This window comes from Trachurus trachurus (assembly GCF_905171665.1).
Source record: "Trachurus trachurus genome assembly, chromosome: 21".
Taxonomy (NCBI): Eukaryota; Metazoa; Chordata; class Actinopteri; order Carangiformes; family Carangidae; genus Trachurus; species Trachurus trachurus.
In genome coordinates this window covers 2,661,700-2,679,084 of record NC_139899.1, presented here as the reverse complement: position 1 = coordinate 2,679,084, position 17,385 = coordinate 2,661,700, and the positions used below count along the sequence as shown (strand labels likewise).

The 17,385-nt window shown below is 41.5% G+C and overlaps 2 protein-coding genes across 2 annotated transcripts in view; one reads left to right on the top strand and one right to left on the bottom strand.

Moving 5' to 3' along the window:
- dpp10 (dipeptidyl peptidase like 10) overlaps nucleotides 1-5,697 on the top strand; it is a gene marked incomplete at its 3' end in the record, with an annotated part of 171,372 nt that extends 165,675 nt beyond the window's left edge. Inside the window, exons 21-26 of the mRNA XM_083996620.1 lie at nucleotides 1,449-1,503; nucleotides 1,800-1,899; nucleotides 2,323-2,381; nucleotides 3,089-3,161; nucleotides 3,471-3,544; nucleotides 5,560-5,697. Of these exons, the coding sequence (XP_083852746.1) occupies nucleotides 1,449-1,503; nucleotides 1,800-1,899; nucleotides 2,323-2,381; nucleotides 3,089-3,161; nucleotides 3,471-3,544; nucleotides 5,560-5,697 (499 nt within the window). The remainder of the gene's footprint in view (nucleotides 1-1,448; nucleotides 1,504-1,799; nucleotides 1,900-2,322; nucleotides 2,382-3,088; nucleotides 3,162-3,470; nucleotides 3,545-5,559) is intronic.
- Nucleotides 5,698-14,735: 9,038 nt separating this feature from the next.
- LOC311004741 (inactive dipeptidyl peptidase 10-like) overlaps nucleotides 14,736-17,385 on the bottom strand; it is a gene marked incomplete at both ends in the record, with an annotated part of 174,006 nt that continues 171,356 nt past the window's right edge. Inside the window, 2 exons of the mRNA XM_083996910.1 lie at nucleotides 14,736-14,876; nucleotides 16,698-16,771. Coding sequence (XP_083853036.1) covers nucleotides 14,736-14,876; nucleotides 16,698-16,771 — 215 coding nt within the window. The remainder of the gene's footprint in view (nucleotides 14,877-16,697; nucleotides 16,772-17,385) is intronic.

The window sequence follows — 17,385 nt, the reverse complement described above, 5'->3', positions numbered from 1 at the left end:
TAGCTCCCAGAACACACAAACAGCATGCTGTCAGGTAGTCAGAGAGGGGCTGTAAGAGACTGAGTGAGCCAGTGAATCATTTTTGGGAGGCCCATCGGCCCACTGATGAGGTGACTCACTGAGACTTGTCCAAGTGTGTCCAATAGCCAGTCCATTTATAGCACAAGGAAGTAGCAGGGTGTATTTTCTTCCTTCTAACAGATGTAGACGCCCCAGTCCTCTGGCAGTGTGCTGCCTTCAAACTGTTAGAATATTAAGTCTAGAGAATGAATTCAACACCTGTCCACAACCAGAGCTTCCCTGTGATGAACTACCACTTAGGCATGTTTTATAATTTGTTGACCAATTAATCTTACCTCCAGGTCTATTTAATAGCTGCTCTTGACCTTTATCAGGAGACAGGGTTTGCTCATATGCTGTGTAGAACATCTCCTTGAAGTGAGATTGTTCAAATGTCATCTTCGTGTATTTGAGTACATTTACAACCCACTGTAAAATCAAAAAGCACACGGCGGTTAAAACAGGCTGGTTTTATGGTATGATCTACCTTTTGTTGTTAGGTATCATAAAGTTCAAATGTTAAATACCACTGGACATGAAGGATTTAACAGAAATCACATTCACTTTAAATATAGCAGAGGCATCAGAGAGGCTCTTGTAGAGAAGATGGGAGGAGTTTCAGTTAACGGACCGTAGGACAGGTGTGTGTGTTCAGCCCTTCTTCACAGTGTGATTACATGACAGTGTGAGAGCTGCTCCCATTGGTCACTCAGAGAACATCATATTTTTCACCTGTAGTAAACAACTTATTTTCTGCTGATATGGTTGTACTGTATGGAGCATTTCTCAAAAGCACTATGTTGTCAAAGGGAACATCACTGAAATAACATAATAATAATATAACATAATATTATATTAGATATTAATATTCTCTGAGAGGAATATGGTCAAAATTGAAGAGTTAGAAAATAAAATAAATATTACAAAAAAATACAAAAGCCATGTAGCCTAGAAATCTAGACGCACCCTAGCGGCAGCAAAAATATTTGCTCCGTAGGTGGGTGTAGAAATGAGCCATAGGAACTTTTTGAGTCTCGAACACCGATTGTGTTCACCAATCACAGCGCTCTATCTGTTTAGAGAGTCGTTGGGCGGGCTTAACGCGATGGTGACATACATTTTAATTGGCTTGTCAGGCTAACGTCATCCTGCTCTTTGCTCTGATTGGTCGTAGCGCTACCCTATTGCGTGCAGAGGCAGTTTGAAAGACAGCCTTCATCCCGCCTCCTGGATTGAGCCGAGGTCTACCGGTTGTTGCCAGACTAGACATGTTAATGATATAGTCTGGCTTGTCAGGCTAAAAGCCATGTGGAGTAATGATATTTATCCAATAGAATTTGAATTGTTTTGAAGCTGGGTAGCTCATGTATGATTCTTTTATCTTTCAGCTACATGATGAAATTCCCATATATTGATCGGACACGGATAGCAGTCTTTGGAAAGGTGAGAAAAAGCTCTCTCTCAATAAATGAATTGAACCTGCACATTGTATTGAATGGTACAGTATGTCATGTATTTTGTTGCAAAAAAAACAATATAATAGATGTTTCACCCTAAAAATCACAAATATTTGTTCTTATGGATCAACACTTTAAATAAAAGGCAACAGAAGTGTAAATATGGGACCTTTAAAGTGTCATGTGATTATTCTGTCACTGTGAATGATTGAATAAAATGTTTATACCTTTACTTATACTGTATGTTTCACTGCCATACCTGTTTATGTGTGTTTTCCTCAGGGTTATGGAGCCTACTTAACATTAATGATGCTCAAGGCGACCGACAGCCTCTTCAAATGTGCATGTGCGATGTCACCCGTGACAGACTGGAAACTCTACGGTGAGTTGACGATCCCTCTGTAAAACCCTGCGCTGTGCTGAATCTACATGTGGATCTCATGTCACACAGGCAGCAAGATGTCAGTGTGTGTATCTCCATCTGGCCGCTAAAGGACATGTTTGTGTGGAGGCAGAGGGAATAACTGGTGGTGTTTTGGTGGGATTTGATGTTCCTCTGTCAGGGAGCCAGGTGAATCAGGTCATTACAATACAAAACCCAGAGCAAAGAACATCATCCATAATCCCCAAGATAGCAACAAAGGAGTCCCCCTCACCTGCTCACGGTGTTATTCCCTCCTCACTGAGAGCATTTCATCTGGGCTCAAGTTGACAACAGCTCCACTTTGTTTAGGTACTTAACTAGAGCTGAAGCGCCGTCTCCTGTCGACACTGTTAAAGAATGTATCACTTCTCATTTGCACAGCGTCAGCGTTCTCGGAGAGATACCTCGGCATGCCATTACGGGATGACAGCAGATATCAGGTGCGTGTTTACCGCTTTCCCCCCGTTGCTTGTTTTGCCGTTGATCTTTTGAAAGCGCGACATCACTGACACACCTACAGTTTAAGCTCCCACGGTTACCCAACGTCGCCGCCTCCTGACTTTGATAGCGGCAACGTTCGGCTTGTGTGTTTTTTTTTTCATGCTCTGTGGGATTTTGACACTCCTCTCTCTTTGGTAACCACATGCTCAGGTGTGTCGGATCACATGCGGGGGGTTTTGTTTTATGTTTATATATATGTATAAGCTGCAATAGTTGCCTGGCTCTCTCAGGCCTCCTGCACAGACAGGATATTTTAGCTATCAGAGGTGTTTTCCACTGTAATAAGAAAGAGGAAGACTGAAACAGGTTCATGTGAGTGCATCTCTCCTCTGAGCACACTGCTTCTTTGCAGGTCTCCTCTCAATTTACTGCTGCTTTGCATTTCCTGGATTTTTTACACTCTGTTTTCACAATTTGCGCAAGTGGTGATATTCAAAAGCACAGAAAATCATGTCAGTGGGAGATACTTTATCACTTGGGAATGTGAAATTGCTTTAAATGACTGTGTCTTCATGTGCATGCAATCAGGATATAATGTAAAATTATGACAGCGCGGTGCATTTGATCATTCGCGTTATTTTTGTATTGCTTCCCACAGCACCAGTTCTGTCTATCAATCTCCTGCTATTTTCTGATTTCCTCGCAGTTTTCCAACGTGCTGCAGAACGTTCAAGCTCTCAAGGAGCAGACTCTGATGCTGGTTCACGGCACAGCAGATGGTAAGAGGAAATAAATAGTGATAAAAATCTAAATACTGTATCTGTGGTGCATCGCCACTGAGCACAAAGAAGCGCGCAATCGTGGAGGGTAATGAGGCAAATGGTTTTTTAATCAAAAGATAAAAGGAAAAGTGGGTTATCTAAATTGATGCTGGGTTTCCAGAGGAAAACATCCACTGATGAGCCATGCATGTCAGATTTGTTGAGGTGTTTCCATCCTGCAACAATCTTATCTCCTTTTTTTCCTTTTCCCCCTCAGCCAGGTTTCAGGCTAAGTCTTGCTGACATGTTTTGTTTCTCTCCTCTCAGCCAACATCCACTTCCAGCATACTGCTGAGCTCGTCAAGAACCTGGTGAAAGTTGGAGCCAACTACTCGATGCAGGTGTGTACTGTAACACAGATACAACAACACTAGTATTCTGCATGTGTAAGATAGTGTAGAGGTCCTCAGGTGCAATACAAATATGATGCACAATAGTCCACCTTGTTAAAGTCTTTTTGTTCCTGAATATATTTATAATCTAAGTCTATTTGTTACCTTTTTTTTTTTTTTTTTTGTTGCTTTTCATCTTTGATGTGTTCTCTCTCTATGAACATTTTGCAAATGTCAGTGACACTCATCAAAGGGACTTTACTATATAAAACATGGACATACAGTACAGTACAGCGTTACGAGTCAGAGTTCTTTTCAAGGTAAATTCATGTAAAACCACTGATGTGCATTCCCGTCAGGGGTAGTTTTTCAGCAAGCAGTCTCTGCATTTGCCTCGACAACGACTCTGTCACATAGCGTTCTGTTATTATCTCATAGCGTGGTGAATTTGCAGGTCACAACTTGTTTGGAGTTGTTGGATTGTGTATTTGATGAGTTTGGTGAGGGAAACCAAGAAATCCCATTAGCCTCTGTAGCGTAGCTCTGAGCAGCTCACGGCTGCAATTAAAGGTAACAAACCTACTGCTATGACTGTAGGGGTTATGACAATGGGCCAATTTTCCAAAATGTTGTACACACTATTAAGCATTAGTTAATCATTAAATGCTGAATTCATCATTTATAACACATGAATACTCATTAATATGTAGTTTATAAACACAGTTAAAAGTGTTTTACTCATCATTGATAAGCATTAACTGTATTTATAAACTACATACTAATGAGTATTCATGCATTATAAATGAAGAATTCAGTATTTATTAATGCTTAATACTGTGTACTTACTGTATTATAAAGTGTTACCCCATTTTCTATATCTGTGGTAGCAAAATATGAAATTTGGCATTACACTGTACACTGCAAACACATCAATCAAACGTAACATTAAAACAGCTGACTGTTTTTATTATTGTGGCTGACTGCTGTGTAACAGTGGCCCATTTTCAGGATTGCATTCTGAATTTTTAGTAATTTGTGACTTGGAGCAGCAGGATGAAGCTGGAAACACTGACATATAATCACTGTTAGCAAACAGATGCTTTGTTGTATATATGAATCAAACATGGGGAAATATTAGCAATCATTTAGAGTCAGTTCTGTCACCAGGCATTTAGATTTATTTTAGCTATTCTGGCTTCTAACAGTTCTCTGTACAGTGAGTTTAAAGGGATAGTTCAACATTTTTGCAAATTGGCTCGTGCCATAATCCCTATACTCTTAAGAGTAGGTTTGTTACCTTTTATTGTCGGTGCAAACTGTTTTTAGAGCGGCGGAGCAGAGCCGTGAGCTGCTCAGAACTACGCTACGGAGTTATGGAATTTCTTGTTCTTGCTCTCGTTCACAAGTTGTGACCTGCACATTCACCACGCTATGAGATAATAACAGAACGTTACAAGACAAAGTTGTTTTCGAGGCAAATGCAGAGACTGCTTGCTGAAAAACTGTCCCTGACAGGAACGTGCATCAGCGGCTTTGCATGAATTTACCTCTAAAACAACTACGTTGTGTTATTATCTCATAGTGTGGTGAATGTGCAGGTCACAACTTGTCCACCAGAACGTTACGGAGTTGTTGGATTGTGTATTTGATGTTGAGTTTGATGAGGGAAACCAAGAAATTCCATTAGCCTCTATAGCGTAGCTCTGAGCAGCTAGCCGCTCTGCTCCGCCGCTCTAAAAACAGCTTGCACCGACAATTAAAAGTAACAAACCTACTTTTAAGACTATAAGGATTATTGCAATGGGCCAATTTGCCAAAATGTTTAACTATTCCTTTAAGGCTGAAACAGCTTCCTGCTTGATGAGAATGAAAAAAGCAGTAGAGTTACAGCTGTTTTCTACTGTTACTGCACCACATTGCAGTAACAGCAATTGCACTGATTTCAGCCATGATTTCTTTTTTCCTGACATCACTGTATTCTACAGCTGACTCTATTTGCATGACATCTAACCTTTCACCACCAGATCTACCCAGACGAGGGTCACTTCCTGTCCCGGCAGAGCCGTCAGCACCTCTACGCCACACTGACCAGCTTCTACAGGGAGTGTCTGAAGGAGGAGTTACTACCGCTGCCCGATGACGAGGAGGAGGAGGAGGAGTAGGCCCGAGACTTTGAGGGTTAGACCTTTGGCAGAGCTTCAGAGAATTTTGCTAAAATCAGTCAAGGCTTTTTTCACATCTGGACCAAGAGTTTAGCCAGACATGGACACTGGGTTAGAGCTTCTTACGCTCTTAAGTGTGTGTGTGTTTGTGTGTGTGTGTGTGTGTGAGAGAGCGAGAGAGAGTGTGTGTGTAAATGTGTTGAAAAGATACGGACACTTGCGTTGCCGGGACGAGGCGGGGACAGCCCTCTAGCATAAAGTCATTTCAGTTTCGGGACGCTCCGTTTCTCGGCAAAGCACACAGAAGACTGCCTCCATGTTGTGCGGGCTCTCTGGCCTGCGTTCATCCACACTTAACCCAGTGCATGGTTCTTTTTTCCACCCCCACTTCTCTCTCTTTCCCTCCTCCTTCACTCATTTTTGCCATGTTAGTCTACTTTGTGGTAACACTTGGGGAGGAAACGAACACAGATGTACACTACTTCTGATCTCACCACCTCTCCTTTGGTTGTTGTATCGTTGCACAAGGAAAATACTCCAGTCATCTACGGAAGAAAGAAAAAAAAACAAAAAACCTTTAGTCACACGAGTCCACCACGACCGAGCCGACCCCTCAATAAGTGCAATTTCCTGCTGACGCCCTCTGCCATCGCCCACCCCTTAAATGGAAACAGTCTTTAATGGGTCACACTTTATTGTACAGGGGTCTCGTGTAGACATGTACAATGCCTTATGAGGTTCAACATACTGTAATGTTACTTGCTGACGTCTTCGGTAGTCATCCATTAGCGGTGCTGTGTTAACCTGTGTCAACTCAGGTCGTGCAGACACAGCGCTGGAGTCAGTTTAGTATGGGAGACGGTTACAACACCATGTCAGCTCTAAGGTCAGAAATAGATAATGATCCTATATGAAGATTAATGATACTGGCCATACAGTACTGTACAGTGTTTTCAGTTTGAGGCCGCACTGCGAAAGTTCTCCATCTTAATATACCATGTACCTGGTTCTGTCTGTTGAAATGGCTTGAATTAAAGAGACATTCCCCCTGTTTTTTTTTTTTTGTTTTTTTTTTGGACGCTCTTATTTCAAGGACAAACACAAACTAATAAACCAAACAAGTGGAATCAAATGAAACAGATATACTAAGATGGACAATTTTACAGTGTCAGTAAGGTGTTTGCATGTCTACAGGGAATGTGTCAAGTGTTGCCACATTTTGTACAGTACAATACAGCAGAGTGTGTACATAAATATATTTTTGAGATGTCAGATCTCATAGAAAGTTTAGTCTATGGGGATGGATTGATTTGACCTCGATGTCTTGTTTTTTGTTTTTTTTTGGTTTGTTTTTTTTGGTCTTTTTTTTCATGTGTTTTCTTTCAGCTGTTGATTTTCTTCTTAGGATGGATTTTGTAAAGCTTCTTCTCGTTGTTTTTGCTGTTTTAAAAAAAAGGGAAAAGGGCAGGGTTGAGGTTTTGGGATTATTGTGATTGTCCTCTAGTGATGATTATAAATAAATAAATAAATTTAAAAAAAACTATGAAAAGCAGTGAGTTACTGTATCTTATGTAATGTGCTTTGTTCTAACAGGTCATCCACTCTGCTGTTTGTTTGCAAGACTGATGAATAATCCAATTTAATGGTCTCATATTTGACTCTTTTCCATTGCTGTCCAGAAGATATACTAACCAAAAAAACATCTCAGTGTAGATTCATATCTCTTCTTCTAGAAACAGCAGGTCAGTGGTCAATAGAAATAGCCTACAGCAGATTTCAGGTGAAGACGGCCTTGTGACATCACAACGTTACAGGTGTTCTGCCTAGTTTTAAGGCAGTGAGGCTTTATTACATTTACATTATTGATATAAGACCTGACTTATAATTAAAGAGGACATTTGTTGATACTATGGATCCTTAATGTTTCCTATCAGGAGCAACAGTAAAGAGAGAAGCTGGGCTTACATGGTGTTGGGTCTACATTAATGATTTAGCAGGAAAAATCAGCTTGTTTAGAGCAATCACTGCCTAAACATTGTGTGTCTGTGTGCATTCATCAGTGCACACACACACACACACTGACTGGCCTAAATGGCCGAGCAGATGTTTACTGTGCTGAAGGACAGACAGTCTTTAATCTGCAGGATATGAAGCAGCAGGATTAGTCTTGGCATTTCTCATCAGCACAGATGAGCCTCTCATCCACACTCTGATATATTTTCTCTCCACAGAGGGTTTTTGTTGTTGTGTTGAGAGAGTAGACGATCCGGGCCGAGACAGAACTCACATCAGGAACACACAGTGCTCCATCTTGTGCAGCATGCAGTGCAGTGATTGGGAGTGCGCTCCACACTGCAACTTTCTAGAATGAATCTGAGATCTGAGTAGAAGCAGGATAACAAAAGATTAACCATTAACCATTAAACGACCATTGAACATTATATTACATTACATAATGAAGTGGTATATCATAGAGACACAGAAATGTGGTGTGTACATGAGTGTGTTAACGATTCTAACAATATCAACCCTCCTGTTGTCCTCCTGGGTCAAGGAAGAAAGGAAGGAAGGAAGGACGAAGGGAAAGATGGGAGGAAAGAAGGAAGGAAGGACAAAGGGAAAGATGGGAGGAAAGAAGGAAGGGAAAAAGGAAGGAAGGAAGGACAAAGGGAAAGATGGGAGGAAAGAAGGAAGGGAAAAAAATTAGGGAAGGAACAGATTGGGTCAATTGAGTCAAAAAGGAAGGAAGAAGTAAGGACGAAGGGAAGGAAGGAAGGGAGGGAGTAAATAAAGTTGGAGGGAGGGAAGTTAACAGAATCGTTCAAGGAAGGAAGAAGAAGGGAGGTAAGAAGGAAGGGAAAAGAGAAGGAAAGAAAGATGGAGGTATAAGGAACAGATCAGGTCAATTGGATCAAAAGATGTAAAAGAAGTAAAGACAAAGGAAGGAAGGAAGGAAGGAAGGAAGGAAGGAAGGAAGGAAGGAAGGAAGGAAGGAAGGAAGGAAGGAAGGAAGGAAGGAAGGAAGGAAGGAACGGAAAAAGGATTGTGGAAAGAAGGAAGGGAGAAAGGAAGGATGGAGGACGGAAACAGGACAGGTCAATTTGACCCAGAAGGACAAGAGGAGGGTTAAACAGATCTAGGGATGCCAGCATGGTAAGCATGCTTTATGTCCTTTGGTCATTTACAGTTTGTCACAACAGTATAACTGGAGAGGTGATGACAACAGCTGATTTGTTTATGTACTGTATTAATCTTTATTAAAGCAGAAGTGAGTGATATATTTGTGTTAATATAAGTCTTAAATAGTTATATCTTCCGACAGCAATCACTTACATAGAGTGTTTGGACTGAAACACGGGTCTCTCAGTCCCTCTGCTCTGCTCTGAGCCGAAGAGAAAACATTTATCGTATCCTACAGTTTTTATCCAATGAGGAGAGAGAACGGCATGCAGGGCTGTGTGTGCAGCCAAGGAACGCCGTGAATGTGGTGACGTAGCGACGAGGACTGTTATGGTGCGTTCAAGGAAACTCGTATTTTTCTGACCGTGAAGTGGTACCAGTTCGATCTGGTACGAGTTCACCGGTCGGAAGTTACGAGTGGCCGTTATAGTGACTTTCACCGGTAAAACAGGTCGGAAAAACACGAGTGGGTTGCCTGGAACGCTACAAAGTCGTAAGTTGTGACTTGAAGCTGTAATTTACGATTTCAAAAGCCTGCCTGGAACGCAGCATTAGCGAAAACGACCGGATCGCTCACTTCTGCTTTAATGAATGAATTAGTTGTTCCACAGAGTAAAAACTGGTTTGTTGTAGAAAACAAATATGGTTGTTGTGTCAACTTCCAACAAGAACCTGCATTTCCAATGATGGGGCAGTTTTATCTCAGTAAATATGTAAACACTGAACTGAGCTGAATTGTCACATAATGCCTCAATATGTGATGTTTAATTAGATTTATTACTTTATGTCAAGTATCACAATCCCCAGTGGTGATGGATCGTCCTGGATCGTCCAAGTCCACTGCAGACAGCTCCCACTTACACATCCCGGTGAGACCGCTGCAGATTTTATAAATAGGTAAGCATATATACTCTGAATATACTCTGAATCTGCAAACTTAGGGAGCAAAACAATCCCTCTGCCACACTGAGAAGTTAGCAACAGGGAAATGCTGTCGCTGGAAGTGTAATTTGAAGATATAATGTATAGATATCTGGTGCTGATCTAATGAGGCCCAATGCAGAACTGCCTCAGCAGCTTTATTGTAACTTGTTTTGTTAACCTTGTAGAGATAGTGAATGTAAACTGGACAGTCTGAGACTGTAGTGGGATTCAGGTGCTGGAGCAGCTTTTGCCAAACAACTGTTAGAGCGACTGCTGCAGCATTCTTGATTCTTGTTTTCAGGCTGCCAGGATCGATTTCATTGAACTAAACTCTGTTGTTACAATTTAGTTTGTGTTTTGTTTTGTTTTCCAGAAATCCAATAAAAAACTTCCAGTACATATTCAGTTCAACGGCCTCAAACTATGATCATTTACCCCCTAAAAACCCACTGGTTAAATGAATGCTGGGCCTGCCAGTGCCCGGCCCTGGATGGGAGGGTGTTAATGTTCTGACTTCAGGGGCCTCATTTATCATTGTGGATACACCTTTTTTTACGCCATTTTCCCCTCGTTTTGTGCGTACGCACTTTTCTCCGCCAAATTTGGGATCTATCAAGCCAAAACCTGACGGGGAAAAGTGCGGACATTTACACCCATTTTGACCCTGGCGTACGCCTTTTTTGAGGAACAGGAGGAATTGGCGACACCGTTGCTGAGTCAGAGAACTGCAGTGTGAGAGGGAGAGAGGAGCGGAGTACATTTAGAAGAGCACAGTAGGATTTTATGAAGTAATTGTGGTAGTGGTGGACCGTTGATGCTGGCAATCCAACCCGCTCTATAATAACACTAGGCTTTATGTTGTTTATGATAAACAGAGCGGATTGTGGATTTTGCTTTTTTGATTAGGCTGTGTGACGTCCGACAAGGATCAAACCATCCAAGTTTAAAAACACATCGGCAGCAGCGCACACTGATCTGCAGCTACTGAGACTGTTATTATTCTGTCACCTGAGTTAACGAGGTGCACGTGTGTTTGGAGCTGACGAGAGGAGAGAATAAAGAGCGAGACAACGCGGCTCTGAGGAGGAACTGTGAAGGACTCAGCTGTAATGGAAAATGACCTAAACCGAGTCCAGTAGAGCTGTAACTGTGTAGAAAGGCATGCAAAATAATGGTAACTATCGTCCTGCTTCCTACATTGTTTTAACATCTAGGTAAAAAAAAAAAAAAGATTTTCTGGGATAAAGGGGCAGATTACATAAGATTCTTCTTCTTTCTGCTCCCTTTTGTTGAGATTTGGGAGGTTTTTGTTTTTATTGTAGCTTATTAAAATGCAAGATCATTTTTCTGACTGATTTATTGCCCGTGTATCTGCTTTCGGAGAAGCGGAGAAGTTCCGCTTCTTTCCCCCGTCCTCCGCCCGTTGTCTCCGTTGTCACAAAAGTTGCTGCACCACAGAGAGCACATGGCTGATTAAATATGCACGTGCTGACCATATATAGTTGTATATAGGCGTTCCGGGGGTGGAGTAAGAGGTGTGTTCACGTGTGCACCATTCTTGAGTCCTGTGTGATATATTGCGGAGAGTTGTGCGTACGCACAGTTTGATTGATCTGAAAAAGGTGTAAATATTTAGGGTGTACGCCATTTTCGTCTTTTCGCCGTACGCAAATATTTAGTAGCAGTTTTACACCCTCTTTGATAAATGAGGCCCCAGGTCTGTATCTTTCTCATTTCACTGTCTAAAAGACTGCAAAACATGCACAGTTCAGTTATCTCTAGTATGAGTTAAAGAATTCATTGGATCAAAAAATTTCAATCAGATATGTAACAGCTTCCATATGAACGCAACTTCAAGATAACATCTGTCACTGCTGTTAGCTCTGAGCCTGAACTGCAGCGCTGTTAGCTGACTGCTGCTATCAGATATACAGTATGCTTTGTCCTCTCAGCACATCGGGAAACAAGCACACACACACAGATGAGACGGTCCACTTGAACTATTTATTTCAGCTTATAAATTTTCCCAACTGTACAAACGTCATGCAGTTTTGACAGAATGGAGCTAAGGAAGTGCAGAGGAGTGAGCAGCACAGGATCATGGTCAGGAAAATGATCTGTGGTTATTCGAGCAAAGATATGATAATGTACAACATGACAGGAGTCTGGTTATGGAGCGGTGCTTAACAGAGACAAGTGTAAGTACAAGTTCACTTTCTCCATTTAATTCCCTATTTGAAACCCCCTTTTCACATTTTGGGATATTAATGATACAGGCGACGTGTCAGATGGTCCTCAACAAAATGTTATTGCAAAGAATTGGCTTCAATTTTAAGAGGATAAAACCTTAACTGTATAGTAAATAGTTGGTGTACTGTAAGTACAGGTAAACACAACCTGCAGTTGTAATTGCAATTGTAGATGTAGTTTCTTTAAAGGGATAGTTCAACATTTTGGCAAATTGGCCCATTGCCATAATCGCTATAGTCATAGCAGTAGGTTTGTTACCTTTATTTGTCGGTGCAAACTATTTTTTAGAACGGTCGAGCAGAGCCATAAGCTGCTCAGTGCTACGCTACGGAGGCTCATGGGATTTCTTGGTTTCCCTCATCAAAGTCATCAAATACACAATCCAACAACTCCAAAACTTTCTTGTGAACAAGTTATGACCTGCACATTCATCACGCTATGAGATAATAACAGAACGTTACGAGACAGAGTTGTTTAAGAGGTAAATTCATGCAAAACTGCTGATCCGTTGCCTTCAGGGACAGTTTTTCAGCAAGCAGTCTCTGTATTTATCTCGAAAACAACTCTGTCTCGTAATGTTCCGTTATTATCTCATAGCGTGGTGAATGTGCAGGTCACAACTTGTCCACCAGAGCGTTTTGGAGTTGTTGGATTGTGTATTTGATGAGTTTGATGAGGGAAACCAAGAAATCCCATGAGCCTCCGTAGTGTAGCTCGCTACTCGGCTCGGTGGTTCTAAAAATAGCTCACACCGACAAGTAATGAACCCACTACTATGACTATAGGGATTATGGCAATGGGCCAATTTGCCAAAATGTTGAACTATCCCTTTAAAGTGTTGACATTAACATTGGGAAATGTTATGGGAAAGCTTTTCTGATGCCTATTAAATCCAATATGCTGTAATATACATAGATTATTGAATCCAACATGTATCATCTATGTTCCACAAGAAGGGAAGCTGCAATAATATGTCAAAAAGAGTTCTTATTGTAATCACAAAAATAGAAGACAAGACATAACAATGACACAAAACAGGTTGTTATTATCTGTCCTATTGCACATCAACAGGCCCATGACATGAAGAGGTGGGGGTGTGTCATACCCCCTGTGGTCCTTAGGTAATATAACTCTGTGTTGTGGATAATAGTCTAACTATCATGAAATTACAGGATATGTTGTGTGCAGTGATAGACATGGAAAAAGTCAAGAACATCCTCAGAAGGCATGCTGGGTAGCTGAGTAAGGAGGCCTAGATGCTGCATGTGGGGAATCCCATCAGTCCTTCCTGGAGTTATACATGAGGACCGATGCACTGAAATGAGATGTCCAGTCTACAGAGGATTTCTGTCCAATGTAAAGTAATCCATCACGGGCACACGAGGAATCTTGGGATAGTCCGGGGCTGGGAGAGATCCACCTATTGGATTCATTGCCCAGGAAATGAAGAACACCATTTCCCGGGTGCCAAGGCGCCTTTTGAAATGGGACATGCTTGTCATGTTGCTGTGGTGCAATCAGTAGTCTTCAAAAGGATGCAGCTTTTGATTTGAGACATAAACCAAATATGAGTGTCATTTGTTGTGACATGTACCTCTGGAGGATATCACCATCATCCTCTCTGGTGTCTGTGATCCATTTAAGAAACCAAAGAAAAAAGATGTTTTCAAAGTTGCCTGAGAATCATCAGGGTTTTTTTTTTTTTTTTTTTTTAAGTTTTCTACAGTATCAAAGTCATCCAGTGAGGAAATACCGAGAATTTTTTTTATGGTGCCAAAGTACGTGTACATGCTATAGGAGAATACCAGTACCTGTATGTATGTATGCATGAAGATCTCAGGTTTTTTCAGCTCTCAAACAGATGTATATGTGGGTGTGAAGATAATTCTGGTTTCCATGCTGTAGAAAATGGATTTTTCACAAAAGCCAAATTTCCCACTGAGCTGATGGAAAAAAAAGAAAAGGGGAAAACGCACACACATGCTCCAAATAGGATCAACATCATTGACCAGCAGCCGGTGATGTGAGGATCACCCCCACCTCCCCAAGAGACACCAGTCCACTCCAAATACGGCTAAAGATTCAAGTAATGCTTCTCCTTCCCTGAATGTGATTAAAAGCAGCACAGTGGTAATTGTGTTGTTTTTATTCTGGTGAGATGAGGAGTCCGTGGACCGCTGCTGAAGTGATCCTCAGGGCTGCACAACATTTAATCATCATTATCCAATCAGACTCTATCCGTAACCTGTGTGGGCTGCAAGGTTGAGAAAATAATGACGACTTTAATGAGGTAAAGGCACCTGCACAAACTGCTGTCTGATATGTGCTCTAAAGTATTAATATCATATGAACTTGCTGTGTTCGCAGTACATAGAAATAGTCACAGTAGATTGGAGTAGGCTAGTCAGCAAAATTCTACACTCGAAAATGAAAAAATACACGTTTCTTTGTTACCCTGCCATATGTACTCTGATACAAATATTACAAACAAGAAGTAGAATCCGAACCACTACATTATAGCAACTTCCATCATCTTGACCCAGCGATCCAAATCTAATGCTACTGATCTTCCACATTGTAGGTCATTGATGCTCTTGTAGTGCTTCCACACACAGCAGCGCTCTCATGGCTGGCTCATCACAGCAGGTCAACACAAAACTGTCTTGTCTCCCTGTCAGGAGGCTTTAGTCGTCGTCTTCTTTGGATGTCTGGGCGGACAAGACCTCGTCCTCCTCAAAGCACTGCCTGAAGAAGGTGAGAACTGAGTTGAGCATGTAGTGTCGGCTCTTCACAGCAGCAATGTTGTGTCCTTCATCTGGGAAGATCTGTGTGGAAACAGTAAACATAATGTTGTTTATTTGACCATTTTGATTATCAGTCACAAAATTAAAAATGGATTAGACTGGTGATTGTTGTTCATGGTTATTCAACAAAGGTGACCACCTTATTAAAGGAGAATTCCGGTCATTTTCTAAGTACATGTAAGGCTCTACAGCTCTAGGTCCCTGAGTGCGACTATAAGAAAAGAGCTGAGAAAAATATGTGCAGCCAGGAGCTAGCTCTCCTCCTGCTAGCTGCTCAACATTGCAGTTAAACAGCAAAGTAATGGGGGCAGAACTTTAAAGCCGTGACTCTGGCCTCTATTATGCTCAAAATATCACTATTTGCAAAATCCACCAGTGCCTAACCACACAACACTGACTGTGTATAAACTTCGTTAATATGAGAGAGCAGTGCTACACGTGTGTTTTTAAAGTTCTGCCCCCATCACTTCGCTGTTTAACTGCAATGTTGTGCAGCTAGCAGGAGGAGAGCTAGCTCCTGGCTGCACATATTTTTCTCAGGTCTTTTCCTATGGTAGCACTCGGGGACCTAGAGCTGTAGAGCATTATTTCGAAAATTACCAGAATTCTCCTTTAATATTGCAACCATGACAACAATGATTGTATAATGTTGATGAACATCAGGACCCTATGGGCAGAAGAAGAAGTTATACTGTATCATTCTCTGATTTACACACAGTACTTAGCAGGGTGCATTCTTTGACGGTTTTAGTATTTTTTATGGGATTAGAAGATACGATTTACAAAACTTGATCCCGTTCCTGACTGTTCAGGATGACGAAAATACAATGAGAACTCCAAGAAATTAGGAGTGTGTCGCTTCTAACTTTAAAAGTCCCAATAGTTAGATATATCCCCAAGTTCTGAAGCCTGGCTCACAGAGCTCTCAAATACCTTATATGGAAAAAAATCTATTTGAGTTGTCAGGGACATCAGACAGATTCTATCAGATATGGCAACCATTTCTTGGTCATATCACACAGCGGAGAGGACGTCCATGACACCTCCAGATCCTGATTATGTTTGAATATTTATTTGTCGGTAATTTTTTATTTTTTTCCCCCCCAACCTGCTCTGGGGGAGGGGGGTAGGAAGGAGGGGGTAATTGTTTGGGTTGTTATGTACCTTGATGTTTTGAAAACGAATAAATAAAGTATTTTTTTAAAAAGTCCCAATGCTTAACATTAATGTGCACCTTGCACCAAGGGAAACCTGGACCTGGTGGGACAACGTTCACCCTCTGAACAAACTGAAACAGCTCCATAATGTGGATCAGCGTCAGTAGAAATCCATGTCACCTTATGAATTTCCCATCAAGCCAGGCTTCCACACATTTAAATTCAATTTTCTGAATCTAAGTATATATTGCTATGGGCAGAGACCGTTCCTCTGGTCATCAGTGGACTTGTGAGTCAGCTCTTTCATGCAACATGACGTCATCTACAGCAAGTAGGTCAGCTCTGTCCCTCCTCTCACCTCAGGAACTCTCTTTTTACTTACCGCTGCTGTCAGCAGTTAGTAAAAAGGTCTTCTGAGGAAACTCTTAGCTGGGAACCCTCAGTTTCACTTAGAAGGTCACTTTAGTGCTCAGATGAGAGTGTGTGAGTGTTAGTGGCCCTTCAAGGCAACACCGTCTCTAGTGGTTCAAGTTTTGGCTCTACCCTGATTTCACAGCTTTCACAACAGAGCTCACATCATAGATCCCTAAGAACAGTGTCTGTTTGAGCTATGAACACAACATTCAAGGACAGAGATGGTGGAGGGAGGTGAGGTGTAACTAAGAGAAGAAACAGCAGCAGTCACCTGGAGAGTGTAGTTAACACCGGATGCAGACAGCAGTTTGACCAGCTCAGCAGAATGCTGGAAATGAACAGTGGCTGGAAAAGAAGACATTATTAAAATTGATTCTCCACGGTTTTACACAACAGATACTCAGCACATTACACTCCATTGGGAATTAAATGGAAATTAATTGCACTAAAACACTACCCCAACAGTAAAAAGTAAATATTCACTGCTGTTATACTGTACCACATGTAACCAATCACTGGATGCAGTTCATACACTATGTTTTATAATTCGTTCAGTTACATTAGAAACACATCAAAGCAGACAAATACTGGGTTCTGCTTTGTCATTGTTCCATCCTAGATAAACTGTAAATGTTTTTGAGGATGAACAAAGTGTTTTTTTCTTCCGACATACATTATGTTTACTATCCTTAGCCAGGAAGTAAGGCAAGCTATTGTTACTTTGTCTTCTTTGTGCTTTGTCCTTTCTGACAGCATGGACTTGTGGTCTTACAGACTGCTTCCTTTCTCAGTCTTACTTTCTGATTTAGAAAAGTCTGTATCTGAGTTGAAATGTGTTTTCTATCTCTCAGGAATCTCAGCTTGATGTTTTGATCCTCTGATGTGGAGACAGCTGATCCAGTCTCTGTCTCAGGGTTTTGGAACTCCCCCGTCCTGCCTTCTCAGAAACCTTCAGTCCA